Raw genomic sequence first — 16,424 nt, forward strand, 5'->3', positions numbered from 1 at the left:
GGATGGAGTTCGCGTGGGGCGAATCTAGCGTACCTCGAGAAAACGCGTTCCTAGCGCCGCGCTCGGGCCCCAGATCCGCTGAAAAGTTCGATGCTGATCCTTCCGCTACATAAACTGCGCGCTCCCAGCCATTTGCATCTACCTACCATCAACCTTCTTCACAACTTCTTTCGAACTTTCACCGTTCGAAATCTACACTGAGGGCTTTCGCGATTCTCAAGTGGGCTACTGAGGGCAACATCCAGTACCAGATCAAATTACAAGTCAGTGGGCAACGTTTGGCTTTTCCTTAACACACATTACAGAGGGCACGCCTGCCGCTCGTCAGGGCAAGGCAAGATCATCCTGAGGGCTTTTTGCTACTATGAGGGTTAATCTTCCGTCTTCTCGGCGCTTGTGGGAACACATGCCTTGAAGCTCGGTATCTGTGGGCTCTTGTGGGCTTTCCGTGGGCTTGAGGGATACCCGCTTCGTGCGGTCTCGAGAGATACCAGTGGGCTTTTCGCAATTTGAGACAATCAGACCAGCAGGCTGGCGCATTTGATCGCCTTTTGGCATCAGCGCCCGAGCGACGGCTTCATGCTGTCGGCTCCTCTCTTTCCTTTTTCTGTCGCACATCATTGGCGCTCTCGTCGCACGCTTCACAATACTAATACGTTGTAGATCTAGTTACCTATCATCAAAATGGGCAAGACCAAGGTTGCGGACAAGTCGTCCAAGAAGGAGAAGAAGTCTGAGCTCGCGAGCGTCAAGGCTGGTCGCGTCACCAAGCCCGCTGCTACTCCCAAGTCGAAGAGCAAGGACATTGCCAAGTCAGTTGCTTCCAACGTCAAGGACAAGAAGAAGTCGAAGAAGGCCCCTACCCCAGAGCCTGAGTCTGATTCTTCGTCTGAGAGCGAGAGCGAGAGCGAAGATTCCTCTGAGAGCAGCAGCGAGGAGGAGGTCGAGCAGAAGAAGACTCCTGCCAAGGCTGCTCCTAAGGTCGCTGCTAAGGCCGACTCCGATTCTGACTCTTCCGACAGCAGCGAGGAAGACAGCGACAGCGACAGCAGTGAGGATGAGAAGCCTGCCCCCAAGGCCAAGGCCAACGGTGTAAAGAAGGCCGCAGCCAAGGCTGAGTCCAGCGACTCCGACAGCGACTCCAGCAGTGAGTCTGAGGAAGAGAAGCCCGCCGCTAAGGCTGAGGTTAGTTCACCATCTTCCCGTCACTCAACGTAGACTAACTTTGACAGGCCACCTCTACCTCCGACTCTGACGACTCCTCTGACGCCGACTCCGACGACTCCTCCGCTTCCGAGAGCGAGGAGGCTCCCTCCAAGAAGCGCAAGGCTGAGGAGGCCGCTGCCCCCGCTGTCAAGAAGACCAAGACTGAGGAGCCCGCCGCTGAGGAGGGTATCAAGAACCTCTTCGTTGGCAACATGAGCTGGAACATCGACGAGGATTGGCTCCGCCGCGAGTTCGAGGGCTTCGGCGAGATCGTTGGCTGCCGTGTTATCACCGACCGCGAGACTGGCCGTGCTAAGGGTTTCGGTTACGTCGAGTTCGCCAACGCTGCCGACGCCGCCAAGGCACAGAAGGAGATGCACGAGTACGAGCTTGACGGCCGTCAGCTCAACGTCGACTTCAGCACTCCCCGCGCTAAGCCCGATGCCAACGGTGCCCGTGCCAACAAGTACGGTGACAAGCGCAGCCCTCCCAGCAGCACCCTCTTCCTCGGCAACGTCTCATTCGAGTGCTCCAACGAGAGCATCCAGGAGGTCTTCCAGGAGTACGGTAACATCACCCGTGTCTCTCTTCCCACCGACCGTGACACCGGCTCCCTCAAGGGTTTCGGATACGTCGACTTCGGTTCCCAGGAGGAGGCTACTGCCGCTCTTGAGGCTTTGAACGGCCAGGACATCGGTGGCCGTGCCATCCGCATCGACTACGCTCAACCTCGTGAGGACAACGGTGGCGGCGGTGGCTTCGGTGGTGGCCGTGGTGGTGGTCGCGGTGGACGTGGCGGCGGTCGTGGTGGCTTCGGCGACCGCGGTGGTCGTGGCGGAGGCCGTGGCTTCGGTGGTGGTCGTGGAGGCGGCCGTGGCCGTGGCGGTGACCGTGGCGGCCGCGGTGGTTCATTCAACCGTGGTGGCTTCGGCGACTTCCAGGGACAGAAGAAGAGCTTCGACTAAGCGTCTCGTTTGAGTCATCGCCTTTCACATCCTTTCGTGTATCTGCTTTGAACATCTCGGAGAGTAAGTAATGGAGCTGCCGTACGATATGATGTGACATGATCATCGGATCTGGTTTTCGGCCCTCTGGGTATGGCGTTCATGGGTAAAAGTTGTTTGATTAGAGATACTCAATCACTCGGTTTGATGTAGGCCCGTCGTGGCATCTTAGTCGTCGATAGTACAACGATCGCATTTCAAAAACTCCTTTCCATCTGATACGTGATGTCTTGACATGCTCTTCTTGCCATGTAGCTTTCCAACATTTTTATATTAAGCACTAACGTTGGCAAGTCCAGCGGCTAGTTGCCATGCCTTCTCGCTTGCAGCACTGCTACTCACGATGAAAGGATGTGTGACCTCAAAAGGCTCACTGCCCAAGTCGATTGAGTCGCATCACGTTGCCAGATATGGGACAGTTTCGTCAAGGCAGATGGCTGGCTCACGAGCCAGGATACGATGTTTTGCTATGTACTCATACAACCCAAGAAGCAGAGTTTGGAACCCAACACAAGGAGACCGATAGATAAACAGCATAATACGCGGTAGACAAACGAAAGAATAGGAAAAACACGCAATGTCGACGCGCTATTGGTACATCAAGACATGCAACTGACTGACAGATGATAATGATATCCCAAGAGCAATGGATAGATCGATGGTGTATCAATCAGACCTCCTGGACATCCTCCAGACTAAACTGCTTCTCAGCATCAGCATCAAAGCAAGTCTCCCAGCAGAGAACCTCGCTGGGGAAGTCCTTCTCCACACTCGGTCTCTCACGGACGAACCACGCGAGACCCGCGCCGACGATGCCGAAGAGCGCGAGGCAAGACCAGAGCGCGAAGTTTGTGGTTTGCACGCTGAGGTCGTCGCTGAAGTAGTAGCTTGTTCCACTGACAGCGACGGCGAAAGCCTTGAAGAGACTGGCGACTTGCATCATACCGACGACGGTGCCGGCGGAGAAGGCGTCGGGTGTGGTGTTGAGGACGAGGAGGGAGACGACGACGTTTGCGCCGCCGGTGAGGAGGTGTTGGGCGAAGATGGAGAAGGTGGAGATGACGGGTTCGAGACCGGAGCAGGTAACTACGATGGCAAGGATGGGGGTAAGGACGTAGGTTGCGGGGAGCATGGCGGAGACGGAACGGTAGAGTTTGACTAGGCCGTATTTCTCGGTTGCGTACGGGATGGCGTAGAAGAGCACCATGCCGGCCATGCCGCGGACGCAGAGGACGACGATGCTGAGCCATTCGCAGGAGATACCCATGCCGCCTTGGTCTGTGCTGCTGTGGCCAAGGTGGGGGAGAACGACGTCAAAGGTCGAGGCGTGAAGCGAGAGGAGGCAGAAGGAAGAGAGGAGAACCATTAGCGATGGTGCTTGGAGGAACTGGGAGATGGTGATGGGGTCTGGGCGAGCAAAGTCGACGAGAGTGACGTTCGTGTCTTCTGAATCGCGGCGGAGGAAGGCAGCCTTTTCGCAGTCCATGTCGACGGGGTCTGCTGAGCGGTCGTTGTGGTGGGGAAGCGTTTCCTTGAGGCAGATGCTCGCCGTGAGCGCGATGCCGAACAGTACGGCTCCGCAGGCTAGCTCAGAGCCCAGTGTTGGGTAGTCTTGCCAGACCATGTTGTATGCTTGCAGGCTCTCCGATACCATCAGTTGCATGATAGGGCCCATGGAGCCACCGAGAGAAATGGTGGGTAGCCGGGCGACGTTCTTCGCCCTCTCTTCTGCCGATGTGCTCAAATCTCCAATCATGGTCAGGGTCGTGCATACGATCGCCGAGCTGACCATGCCCGCAACGAAGCGGAAGATTGTGCAGCTGACGAGACTAGTCGCGAATCCCATGCTCAAGCAGCATGCAAACATGCTCCAGAGCCCGATGAGCGTAACGCGCCGTCTTCCCATGCGGTCGGCGAGGTATCCCCAAAATAGACCCGTTGTTCCACCAAATGCGTATGCGCAGTCGAGTATGCTTCGGAGGTAGGATGAGGAGAGGGTGCCGCAGTAATCGGAGGACGAGAGGAGCATTTGAAGCTGTGGCTGGAGACTTGATGCCATGATGCTACGCCAATGTTAGCACAAGTCGGAAGAAACGGGTCATCTCGCAGGAGATGGTCTGGTATGACTTACGCCTCAGCAAGAAAGATGAAGTACACCAGCATCAATTGCGTCCGCCGCGACTTATCCGCACCATCTGGCGCGTTGTGACTGTCCATCTCTTCCTCTACACCCCGGTCCTCCTCTTCCTCAACCATAGCCACCTTATCATATTTGCCCAAATCCTTAACCGGTATTAAAGACCTCGTTCTTCTGTGAAAACCCAACATCTTGCAAAAATTCAAATGATCGACCCGAAAAACTCGTTTGCGAAGGCTTCGAATGCGCGATAACGCGATGTGACCGCGAGGGGAGTGAGCGTGTAGGCACGAACCAGCGTGAACCTATGGAGAGATTGTAACGGCCGCGAGAGACCTAAGGATAAGCAGCGAGAGAGAGCGACAAGAAAGACGAGAGCGACAAAGACTCGCCTCGGAAAGAGAGAGGGTTGAACAGTCAGAACGACGACGGCGGCAACGGCATCGCGAGGGGTTTGAGCTTGACGGGGCTCATGAAACGGAACTATACTGCCCGGCGTCTCATTGGCGTTGGCTGTTCCCAGAGTTTGGGCGCTAGTACCTTCAGGGTCAAGTCGCTTAACGCGGAGCGCGCTGATGTCACATGGTGGTTCTCCTGATCCACTGCGCGCGGGAAACCTGCATGTTCCCATAATAGGTCCCCTCTTTCGCGGTCATGGCTTCGACGTTGGTTTTGGCGAAGACTGCGATTCTTTGCCCGAAGCAATGTTGTGCGCGAAATCCATAATGGAGGTTTCAGGAGCCGCGTCCCGCGGTTTATCTGCATGTTGTCATCCACACGCGAAATTGGGGTTTTGCTTGGTTTGGCGGATACCTAGGTAGTTGGCCGAACATGGTGCTGTGATGTCGTTGCAACAGTGTTGGCGGAGGTCTGTCGCGCACCGATAGGATCGTGGGGAAAGGTAACAGCATCCATCGCACTACCATGGTACGCGTATCTATGGATTGCACGCGACGCTACATATACCAGAACTAACGTAAAGCATCGGCCGATATGCGTGTCAAGATCTCTGCCTGTCTCTGGCTCGCGTATCACGGCCCAAACGTACCTACCTAGGTAGGGACTGCGGCGCGATCTTAATCTCCCAGCACTCTCATGATTACCACGGCGGAGTATACGACTACCATCCAAAGACCTGCGGTATGGAGAATGCTGGATTCGTATAGTTCAAATGTATGGTAGTGCCTATAAGCGAGCTATTCGAGTTGGTAACACCCTGCGAAGCATGATCATGGGTCCATAGGACAGACAGTGTGTGCCCAAGAATACAGCGAAAAGGCTTTTCGCTCTATATCTAGGTAGAGTTTCCCGGTGCTCAGATGCAGTGTTGGATTTGACAGTGAAGAGAGCGTATTGGGCGATTGTACGGTGCCGTCCACGGTTCGACGTAGGTCCACAGACGCTCATGGTGTCTCATCAGAGTATTCAAGTTCCACGTAGTATATATATTGCATGAGATCGTCTTCCTTTGTACAGCAACGATTTTATATTCGTCACGGAAGCCATCATGTCCGCTTCGTCCCGTTCAATGTTGGATGATAACTCCACACGAAATGTTCCTCCAACTGTCAGATCCCCTTGTCGTCGCCAGGACAGCGTAATATCATCAGAGCCGACACCTCCTCCAACTCCCACCTTCTCCTGCCGCAGTCGGGACAGCGTGACACCATCAGAGCCAACAGAACCTCCCACACCTCCAGCGACCCCAAAGCCCCCATTATTGGCAGAACGTCCCGCACCTCCAACATCTCTACAACATTTCCCAACGGCAACAAGCTCCGTAGCTATACTACCGTGGACAAATCATTCACTGCATGAATACTATTGCATTCGATCGATACTCCTGCTATATTGGCATATATTCAATATAGTACTGGAGTACGAGCGCAGACCTTGCGTTTACCACGTCCTTTCGGTGCCAACAGGATGGAACAGACCTCTCATTATTACCGAAGTCCCACTTCGGAATAGCAATCGAAGGCTAATATATGACATTGGTTCTCATGCCCATCCTCCGGACGTATCCCTTTTAGACCGGCTAGCGCGCAATAAGTACAACCACTGCGACTTCAGTATTCAACTCTTTCTCATCTATCTCGAGCCTGTATTCAAAGAAATGGGAGCGACGATAACTTGGCTCGCCGTTCAAGTTAAGCCCTACATTGTCCATCACTTGGAAGGGGAACGGCCAGATCCATTTGTTCGCCACAGCGTCTTCAATATCAGAACCCAAACCGGAGCGGAATACATTGCAGACTTTACGATGGAGCAGTTTGGATTCAACATAAACAATTTTCTGATGCGCAAGAGAGATTATAAAGCCGCATACACTACAAACCGAAAGATACGACAGCCACGTACTGAAGAGGTTGAAAGAGCACGGCGAGGCGAATTCAAAGATTGGAATGGAAAGGGCTGGGTTGCGAGGGAAGTTTGTAGGAGTATGACTTTGCGCAGGTGGAACACCTTGGATGAAGGAACGAGGTTGTTGGATTTGGAGATACTGGTTAGACAGATCTCTGCCCGCCGGTGGGGTTGTCATCCGGATTACCGTACCGACCTACTAGTATCGTGTCGTGAACACCTTATTCATGCAAGGAACTGAGCGGATGCGATGCCGCCTGCTGTCTACCTTGGTAGAAACGAAAGATATCGAAATCTTCACGTAATGCCTACTTCTAGCTTATTCAATTCCATCGTTCTCGGTAGCTACACAGATGTTCATTTTTTCCTTTGAAGGTGGCTGAGGTACTAGCGTGAATGATCGTGATAGCGAACTGTTCTTATTACTGGTACGTGATACCGGCGACCAGGATGTTACAGCACGTTAAGACACGTGATAGTTGGTAGTGTGTTGTAGTAGGTATAGAGTCTTGTTGGGGGCTCTGGTGATGTCTGTCGTAATTTAAAAGAAAGAAGGATGACTACTTGAAGCGGGCGGCCCATGTGATCGGAGTATGAGTGCAGAGTGATGTGACGAATCATCGGAGCATGCTTTTGCAAAAGGAAGGAAGTGCAGTGAAGTCTGAGATGGACGGAGTAGCTTGCGATAGGAACCGACATTTCGAATGCTAGTCATTGCGACGTAATCGGTGAGAGATATGTCCGCGCTTAAATTTCCGGCTTTTGTCCGCAGCGGGTTGTGAGAGAGGGTGAATCCAATGTCTGGGGGTGGCGACCTGCGTAGAATGTGAGACAACCAACACGCCTATACTTAGTCCCGGAGTACCCCGCCATGGGTCTTATATGTGTGACTCCCTCAATATCATGATCTCTCCGCCCCTGCATGCGCAGCCCTATAAATCACATGCAGGTTGACGACGTGTTTTTGGCCCCCACGATTCCGGTGAAAAGACGTCCTGCGCGACTCGCCCAATCGAAAGATGCGGCATACGTATGGGCCGATGTCCAGAACATCAGGACACGGTGCAATTGCGCAGCGACGGAAAAAGCGGGTAGGACGGCGTGCGCAAATGTGCAATTCCAGGGAGCGGGGACGGCGGGTTTATCAGTAGCGACGTGTTAGTTGTGTTTAGCAGCTGATCCACCAGAAGTGGTGAGGATGGCGAAGTCGCTTCATCCATGCACAGCCCTGCCGCCCTTCAAAGCCTCCACCCATAGGGCGCCTGACGCCATTCACCAATGATACGCGTGCACTAGCAGCCGTTCCTGCGCTTCTTGGGTTGACCGGTTTGTGGCCAGGGTCTCTGTCACCGCTGGATGGAGGACAATTATCGTGGCTCAGTGTCTTTTACCACAGTATGATTGCGGTGAGGGATGAAATAACTCTCGCAATCACCTCCCGCATCAACAGAAACGGCAGAGATACCCAGAAGACGGATGGCTGCTATTGTGCAAATGGGCGAATAATGGTATGCAGCTCGTATTCAGGATCCGAGCAGGGGCTGACTGCGCGGAACGTCAGATGTCCGTGCACTGCTGCCTGGAGTTGAACTCCACTTACTGGAGGAAGCGACGACAACCCGTTCCTTCCCTCTTGAACCACCTATCCCCCCAGCCCGCGCTCCTCGATATCTCTTCTTGCTTCAAATCCTAATCCTCAGGCCTCCCTCCTCGTCCTCTTTTTGCACCGCAGACCCGCCGCCCTTGTGCCTCTTTTGCCGCTCGCCGCCCGTCTTACTCCACGTGCTGCGCCTTCCTATATACCTGCACGTCTCCTCCGACACCAGACCAAAGGACTCAGCGCCCTTTCCTCGCTCGCTGCATCACCATCGTCACCCTAGCCTATCAGCTGCTAGCTTCCGCGGCCGCAAAGGTTCCACTATCCCCGGTCAATGAAAACGTGATCTGGGCTCTGATAACCACTCACACTTGGTCCCTTTGCATCGCCGGGCTTGGGGAACTGTGCAGTCCGTGACTCACCTGAGGCCGCCTTTCCCACTTCAACCGGTACGACGACCAGTCATACTCAACATGTCTGCACCCCACGATCAGAACCGTCATCCCCGCCGCCGTCCTCTTAAGGGTTCCGCATCCCCTCTGAGCACCCATGGCATGCAGCTAAGGAAGAGCGGCACTTTCTCGTCGCCAACCAACATATCGTCCGACATCTGCGAGGTGGACCGATTCTTCATGCCCCGCCGCTCGCCTACCAACACTGACCGGCTGGAAGAGCTAGTCAACGACTCCATCCAGGACCCTAACGTGCGTCGCGTCACCAACCTGCTTAAAGACTTCGAAGCGAGGGTCGCTGGCCATAAGAGCGCTGCTGCCGGTTCTGACCTTCTCAACGATCCGGAGGTTCTTCCCGTCCCGAGCTTTGTCCTCGACAGCGCCCCATTGGACCACACCCCGATGGACATTGACCCAAAGCCTGCACCTCGACGCAGCCCCCACGACCACGCTTCTGACAGCGGTCTGGGTTCAAGCATCAGTGGATCGAAATACGGTAAGGAGTCACTGCAGCCACCCGTCTTGGATGAGAACGCCCCACATACTAACATATATAAAGACGAGATTCGCTCCCAGCGCTCGAGCGTCCGTGACTCCATCAGCACTTCTATCAGCTCGACGCATTCGGCTGTCACCAGGTCCTTCTCATCGCTCACCTTTTCAGAAGAGGATCACGTGCTCGGCGAGCACACGTGCAAGCAGATTCACGACTACATCATCAAGCCCATTCTCGCCGAGGAGTCTCTCAAGGACTTCCACTCCCTCGTCAAGGACGTGCCTCGACGCATAGGTGAGAAGAATATCCGCAACCTCCGTGACCTCGAGAAGACCCTCGTCTTCCTCGCACCGGTAAGTGGAATCACCCGTTGTCTTTCTCAAAGTGCAGAAGCTTATTGCATTTTTCGTGGTTTAAAGGAGCTGTCGGCTTCCCCGGACTCGTACTTCCGCTTTTGCCAACGATCAATCCAACTCTTGGCTACGACCGTCCAGTACATCTCCGAACAAGACCAGCGACTACCAACCGACCGCCCTTATACTGACGGCTACTTCCTCGATTTGATGGAACAGATTAGACGATACGCTTCAATCATGGCTGCTACAAGAGAAAAAGAAACCAAGGGTGAGGATCTGGACGAGATGGATTACTCACGGTATGACCGCGCCGCCGACTTTTTATTCGCCCGCGCTAATCAAAAACTCTATAGCGATGAGAAGATCACCCTCCGCGGTGGCATTAGCCACAACGGCCGTCCTGTCGAGCTCGTCCGGGAGAAGAACGGTAACGTCATACCCATGTCGGCGGATGCCTCAAACGCCTTCAGGATCAAGCGTCGTCTGTCGGACGCCGACGAGGACAGCATGGACGAGGACGAAGTAACACGCTCCATGGCGCGACGACGGAAGTCCGAGAAACCCGGAGACGTGATGCACACTTGCCGTGACTGCAAGAAGGAGTTCAAGCGACCATGCGACCTGACCAAGCACGAGAAGACTCACTCTCGCCCATGGAAGTGCTCCGAGAAGAACTGCAAGTACTTCGAACTCGGCTGGCCGACTGAGAAGGAGCGTGATAGGCACATGAACGACAAGCATTCTGCAGCCCCTGCTCAGTACAAGTGTCTCTACCACCCATGCACGTACGCTTCGAAGCGCGAGTCCAACTGCAAGCAGCACATGGAGAAGGCTCATGGCTGGGAATATGTTCGTTCCAAGAGCAACGGTCGCAAGAAGGGCGCTTCTGGCAGCGAGCACAGCCCTGCTACCCCTCTCACTCCATTCATTGGTACACCCATGTCAGCGACCATGACTACACCCATCACACCATTCGCTGCGTCGCCTCAAGTGCCCATGATCGAGAACTTTGACTGCTATGGCTTCGGAACGCCGGCTTTGAGTGCTCACGGTTACCAAGATGACTTCCGTCGTGACTCGATCACCACCGATGGCTCTCACTTCACATACTCGTCAGGACATTCGCCCGTTGAGCCCACATCCTTCGACGATGCTGTGACGCCAGAAGACACTCACATCAACCACAACGACATCTACAACGCCTGTGCACTGAACGCAAACTTCAACACGGGCTACCAGCAGCCAACCCCAATGAGCACAGCGTTTGACTTCGCGCCGCTGCCATTTGCGACGAACAACAACATGAACGGTCTGCCACATCTATCACCCATGGCTCAGCCTGACATCACGCTCTACTCACCAGACATGGATGAGGGTTTTGGCGGTGACATGGACATGACCATGCAAGGCTTCAGTCGCCCGGGCCAGGATTTCACGTTGTTCGATACTGCGCCACCCAGCCAGATGACGTTCAACCACACAGCCAACTTCTTCCCCGATTTCAACCAGGTTGGAGGCCAGTTCGACCCCCAATACATTCAGCCCACCACTACTTTGGATGATTTGAACTTTATGGGCTTCGGGAACCAGCAGTAAAACCCGCACTGCATTGTATACGATTAGCGGGCACTTGTATAGCCGTCTTTCACATCCTGTACTTAAACAGAAGGAGTAATTTTCCATTGTGCCGGCGTCTGGACACTGGGTGTTTCTTTGAACAGCGATTTACGACTGTTATGACAAGAGGAGGAATTGAGAAGATATAATCGGGCACGCATGCATTTACGGCCTTGCTCTTCACTCCCTCTCTTTACCACACTGGGTGTGGGATTGCGCCTCGAACAGAACAGAAACTCCACAAAAAACAAAGGATCTTTGTTTGTTTGCGCGGGTTTTCATTTCCCCCTTCTTCTTTTATCTGGCGACTGATTTTGATCTCCCCCCTTCTCCTTCTTTGCGGACTGCCCATTTACGGAGTCTTAAGGCTGCGGTAGAGATCATCAGATAGTGTAGGATAGATAGATAAATAAAACTGGTGGAAAGGAAGATCCTGTCTTTGCAGATGTTGAGTGGTGATTGAATGCACGTAATACTAACCCATGTCTAACCGTACACAGCTTTTGATATTCTTGCAGGCAAGGTCAAGGAGAGTCAATCACCCTCATCACTCTGCGCCTAGGCTCCGCTCTCCACGGCCATAGATCGTAGCAACCTCCTTCCGCCACTCCAGTCCATTCCTCGTCAACTCAACCTTCACCTCTAGCTCCCCACACTCCTCCTTGATCTCCCTCGCGATCTTCCTCTCGATGACCCGCATCGCCTCCTCCTCGACGGCCTGACTCCTCACCCCAAACAGTACCAGTACCTTGAGCCCACGCAGACTGTCACGAACGAGACCGATGAAGGCGGAGTTAACACCAAAGCCAGGGAAGTAGATCTCGCGGAATGGGCATTTGAGTACGCGGATGGCGGAGATTTGTCGTGGGAGGAGCGTCTGCGCGATGTATTTGGAAAAGTCGGTGACAGAGCCGAAGGCGAAAGGTGTGGAGTTGAAGACTAGGAGGTGGGTTTCGGTGTAGAGTTGGCGGCAGACTTGCAACAAAGCGAGCTGTTGTATAGTAGTTTCGCCTCCGCCATTCTGCCGCATGTTCTTCTGGCGAGCGATATCATGTGTGTGGAAATCGCGGTGAGAGCTGAGAACCAAGTCATAGATGGTGTTGCGGATTTCAGCTGGGAGACGGAGCAGAGGTGATTGCGTGTTGGGTTGAGCGCTGTGGTGTGTTAGTAGGTTTTCCAAGATCATATCGTACACCAGAATTTATTTCTAGAGAGAGCGTACATGGCGAGCTTCTCTGGATCGGCGCTGAGTTGTAGCATGCCGGGCGCTTCCTCCGAGGCAACCACATGATCTTCTAGACCGACGGATTGCGTGGATTGGCATAGATGTCGGAGTCCGGGGTCCAGAGTAGACTTTAATGCGGACATACTGGTCGATGAATGGTATGGTTGAAAAGGATGCGAATTTTCAGTTGTGGGAAGAGAGAGAGGGTGGGAAAGATAGAGGAAAGCACGAGTCAAACGAGGTAAAGGCGGCTTATGTTCTTCCGAGGTCAGCGGTGGATGAGCGGACGAGGCAGGCGTTTGCTCTCACCCGGCTAGCAATCGTCATGCCATACAACCACTTGGAGACCGGCAGTATGCTACCTTGGTAGGCTTGCATGTAAAACGAAGATGAAGTGAGAGACGAGATGTAGTTGAGCAGTATGTAATGATTTTTGGCTGAGACGAGTGCGCGACAGTATACATTGATCGCCATCTACTAGTACGCCGCCGACCAAGAAACAGAATGAGAAGTCACTCACACCTTCCGCAACGCAAATGATGAATCGGAAAATGTGCTGTCACAATTGTTAAAAATGTGTACAAGATATCTGGAATTCTGGAAGCACACATAACGTCTTTATCGCCGTAACTTCATTTTATAACATCAATCAACATCCTCCTCCGGTATCTCACCACCCAACCCATTCCCATTCCCATTCTCACCCCCATTTGCACCAGCCTCCTCACCCTCTTCCTGCCCTTCACCCAACCCCGCCTCAAGCACCTCAAACCTCTCCAAAAGCCCAACATCCCACCCCTGAAACTTCTTCGCCGTCGGCGGCAACAACCTCTGACTCCTCTCCAACCCCTTCTCCAACTCCTCATACAGATCCACCGGAAACTCCACATCCTCTATACTAGCATTCTCGGGCTCTCCCGGCTTCAAAGCCTGCCAAGTCTGTTTCTGATAGAAGACCTTCATTGTACGTGTAGGATCGAGGCGACCGGGCGTTGGTATCGATGAGGAGAAGAGGAGATCGGGGGTGAAGACCCAGATGAGGAGGGAGGGTACGGGGGTTTCTTGGGATTGGTTGGGTGGTGCGGCGGTGTGGATGTGGAATTTACGGATGCCAGTGTTTTCGATGAGGTGGAGGAGGCGGGCTGATATCCATTTCTGGACTGTATGCGTGGTTGGGGATGATGGTGTGGTTTTTGCAGATCGTATGCTAATGGCCCATTTTCGTATTCGCCAGCCGTCGGTTGTGGGATCCTGGGAGCCGATTGTGTGCTTGCAATGCTTGCATCGGACGAGATCTTTGTTCGGGCTTTCGTCATCAGAGGAGAGCTGTGTCATGTTAGCATATGCGACACTAGACCACAGTGGATAACAGTGTAAGATGTAGCCTTGGCTAAACCTGCCAATCCCAAGGGTCTGAGGGTATAGAGACAGTGAAACGCCAGGCCGCTGACTCAATGGCACCGGCAACCCATCAACCTGGGGAAGAGGGTACACCGGAACCGAGAGTACGTGTATGAGCCTATCAATTTAGGGCGCTTGTATCGACGATGAATGCCACTGAAGAGGCGAGTTCGCCTTCTTTGCGCCCATACATGTCACGAAGTCATGGGGTGACGATGCAGGAACCGCACGACACAATTGAAAAAAAGTTGTAGCTTACCTGTGCGCCTTCGCAATCCGACTCTGCCAGTAGAAAGTTGGCCAGATCAACAAACCCTACACCTCCAACAGCCTGCAGTCGATTCCCAGCCGCGTAGCCCTTCTGACCGACAACGTCTTCATGCGTATGGTCGTGCAAGTGGTGCTCGTCCGGCTTATGGCAATGCCAAAAGTCCATCATCTCAGCCCAATTCTCATTAGGCAGATCTCTCCACTGTTGAATCTTTCCTCTCGCCACAAGGATACTGTCGCAGCTCTTACAAGTAATCTCCACGTCCTTTGCATCGTTGAGCGAAGCACCGTCCCATGGTACAATGTTGGCCTGTCGGTCTTCGCGTTGCAGTGTCCCCAGAAGGTCGCTTCCTTCCTTTTCTTCCAGCTGAAGACGGAGTGTCAACTCTTTGGTCGGAGGCTGTGATGGTAATTCGAGTGCAGCGTCACCTCCGCCTTTGACGTTGATAGGAAGGCGTATTGACGCGGACTGGCCCTCATGCGATACAGTGATGTAGGACCCATCAGACGACAGCTTCGCGTCCGTCGACCGAGAGAAATTCGTGCGCAGCGATGCAAAAAGCGTGACCGTACGTATATGCAGCAGCAGTTCGGCGTATAGCGTTATGGAAGTTTCGTTGGGTGACATGGGTCGCGCATTGTCTTCGTCACTCTGCAGGAGGTTCGGCGCGTGGATTTTGGTAGGCTCGGGCGCAGGCTTGGGATTCATCAGGTCTTTGATCGCTTCAGGAGAGAGGCCGAGAGCTTCGTATGCTGACTCGGGAAGTAGCGGGCGCGACATACTTCGTGATTGCGCGCCATGGTGACGGGCGGGGTGAACGTGGGGTTGGGGAGGTCACTGAGCTACGCGCGCGACGAAGTTGACTTAATCGGGAGTGGGTCCCGCCTTGGGGAGGTTCTAGCTGCATCTGGCCGACCACGAGAGTGTCTGACAGATGAACATGAACGGTGTACTATATGAAGTACTTGCTCATTTACTTTATGTTCATGTTGAAGGTATCGAGGGCAGGTAATTACATTATCTACAAACACTACACACTCGCAGTATGGGAATAAGTTATCTTGCTCATATGTGTCCACCCAAATCTACTGACCCTTCTTCTCGCCAGCCTTCTTCTCCTGCTCCAGAATATACTGTACACCTCTCTTGATACCCTCATCCAGAGTAACAAGAGGTTCATATCCTAACCGCAGTCTCGCCTTGTTAATGCTGTGGTACTTGGACATGCTGCTGTACTTGACCTGAGCCCTAGTCAGGTTAGGCTTCTTTCCCATGAGCCAGAAGACGTTCTCCAGAATCGTGCCAATAGCCCACATAAATTCGGTGCTAAGATGCCATACGCTGCTCAACGGTGTTCGGTCGCCCGCCTCGTGCCATACCGCACGCGCAAAGTCCCAGAAGTATACGGGTTGTCCATTGGTGATGATGAAGGCCTCCCCGTCGACGCGCTCGTTGTCGAGAGGAATTGAGGGTAGGCGTTTGTGCGTATGGAGGAGCGCGATTGCGGCGAGCACGTGGCCGTATGCGACGTTCTCGACGTAGGTGAAGTCGAACAGGTTGGTGTTCTCGCCGACTTGGAACTTGGTCTGTCCTTTGCGGTATGCGCCAACCATCTTAGGAAGCAGTTGTACGTCGCCTTCACCGAAGATGCCAGCGGGACGGATGGCGCAGGTAAGGAAGTTTGGGGAGTTCTCAGGATGGCGGTTCGCTTGGAGGACGGCCGTCTCGGCGTATGCCTAGTAGATCGTTAGCATATAAGACATAACAATGCGATTGTGTGCCTACCTTTGTGGTTGTGTAGTACTCAGGCTGGTCGTCGCCAGTAACAAGCGGCCATCTCTCGTCCGCGTTGACGAGATCGTTTACGTGGTCGAGGATGACACTCGCTGAGCTTGTGTACACGAAGCCTTTCACTCCAGACTCTTGCGCGGCCTGTATCAGGACCTTGGTACCCCCAACATTGACCTTGTCGTGAATTTCAGGCTTCAGATCGAAGTGTGGTGATGCTGTATGGATGACGGCGTCGGGCTTGATCTGCGAGAACAGAGCCTTCATAGCCGGAGCATCCGTGATGTCGCCATCGTGGTAGGAGACGTTCGGGCTGGCATTGCGATTCGAGTTGGTTCGTAGATCGAGCACGGCGATTTGTGTCTGGGGGTGACGCTTGACGATCAAGCTGACGATGTGGCTTCCTAGAAAGCCGCAGCCTCCAACAACGAGGACCTTTCCGAGCGATTGAATGGTATCTGAGTTATTCGGCATGGTGGAGGATGGAGTGTCAGTGCAATTGGTGGTGCG

General features: G+C 53.6%; 6 protein-coding genes across 6 annotated transcripts; 2 read left to right on the top strand and 4 right to left on the bottom strand.

Annotated features, from left to right (window-relative positions):
* Positions 1 to 684: 684 nt before the first annotated feature.
* J4E93_004250 (uncharacterized protein) lies at positions 685 to 2,171 on the top strand (the record flags this gene model as incomplete). The annotated part of the gene is made up of 2 exons (XM_049342178.1): positions 685 to 1,185; positions 1,233 to 2,171. 2 exons carry the CDS (start codon positions 685 to 687, stop codon positions 2,169 to 2,171), a joined length of 1,440 nt encoding a protein of 479 aa, XP_049200330.1.
* A 709-nt stretch (positions 2,172 to 2,880) lies between these two features.
* Positions 2,881 to 4,538, bottom strand: J4E93_004251 (uncharacterized protein; the record flags this gene model as incomplete). Its single annotated transcript, XM_049342179.1, has 2 exons — positions 2,881 to 4,273; positions 4,342 to 4,538. 2 exons carry the CDS (start codon positions 4,536 to 4,538, stop codon positions 2,881 to 2,883), a joined length of 1,590 nt encoding a protein of 529 aa, XP_049200331.1.
* Positions 4,539 to 8,781: 4,243 nt separating this feature from the next.
* J4E93_004252 (uncharacterized protein) lies at positions 8,782 to 11,208 on the top strand (the record flags this gene model as incomplete). Its single annotated transcript, XM_049342180.1, has 1 exon — positions 8,782 to 11,208. The coding sequence occupies one exon, from the start codon at positions 8,782 to 8,784 to the stop codon at positions 11,206 to 11,208; it is 2,427 nt and encodes an 808-aa protein (XP_049200332.1).
* A 568-nt stretch (positions 11,209 to 11,776) lies between these two features.
* On the bottom strand, positions 11,777 to 12,597 carry J4E93_004253 (uncharacterized protein; the record flags this gene model as incomplete). The annotated part of the gene is made up of 2 exons (XM_049342181.1): positions 11,777 to 12,383; positions 12,452 to 12,597. The coding sequence occupies 2 exons, from the start codon at positions 12,595 to 12,597 to the stop codon at positions 11,777 to 11,779; spliced, it is 753 nt and encodes a 250-aa protein (XP_049200333.1).
* A 502-nt stretch (positions 12,598 to 13,099) lies between these two features.
* Positions 13,100 to 14,906, bottom strand: J4E93_004254 (uncharacterized protein; the record flags this gene model as incomplete). The annotated part of the gene is made up of 2 exons (XM_049342182.1): positions 13,100 to 13,780; positions 14,115 to 14,906. 2 exons carry the CDS (start codon positions 14,904 to 14,906, stop codon positions 13,100 to 13,102), a joined length of 1,473 nt encoding a protein of 490 aa, XP_049200334.1.
* A 305-nt stretch (positions 14,907 to 15,211) lies between these two features.
* On the bottom strand, positions 15,212 to 16,388 carry J4E93_004255 (uncharacterized protein; the record flags this gene model as incomplete). Its single annotated transcript, XM_049342183.1, has 2 exons — positions 15,212 to 15,862; positions 15,912 to 16,388. 2 exons carry the CDS (start codon positions 16,386 to 16,388, stop codon positions 15,212 to 15,214), a joined length of 1,128 nt encoding a protein of 375 aa, XP_049200335.1.
* Positions 16,389 to 16,424: the final 36 nt, after the last annotated feature.

The sequence above is a fragment of the Alternaria ventricosa genome (genome assembly GCF_023758065.1).
Source record: "Alternaria ventricosa strain BMP 2768 chromosome Unknown scaffold_6, whole genome shotgun sequence".
NCBI lineage: Eukaryota > Fungi > Ascomycota > Dothideomycetes > Pleosporales > Pleosporaceae > Alternaria > Alternaria ventricosa.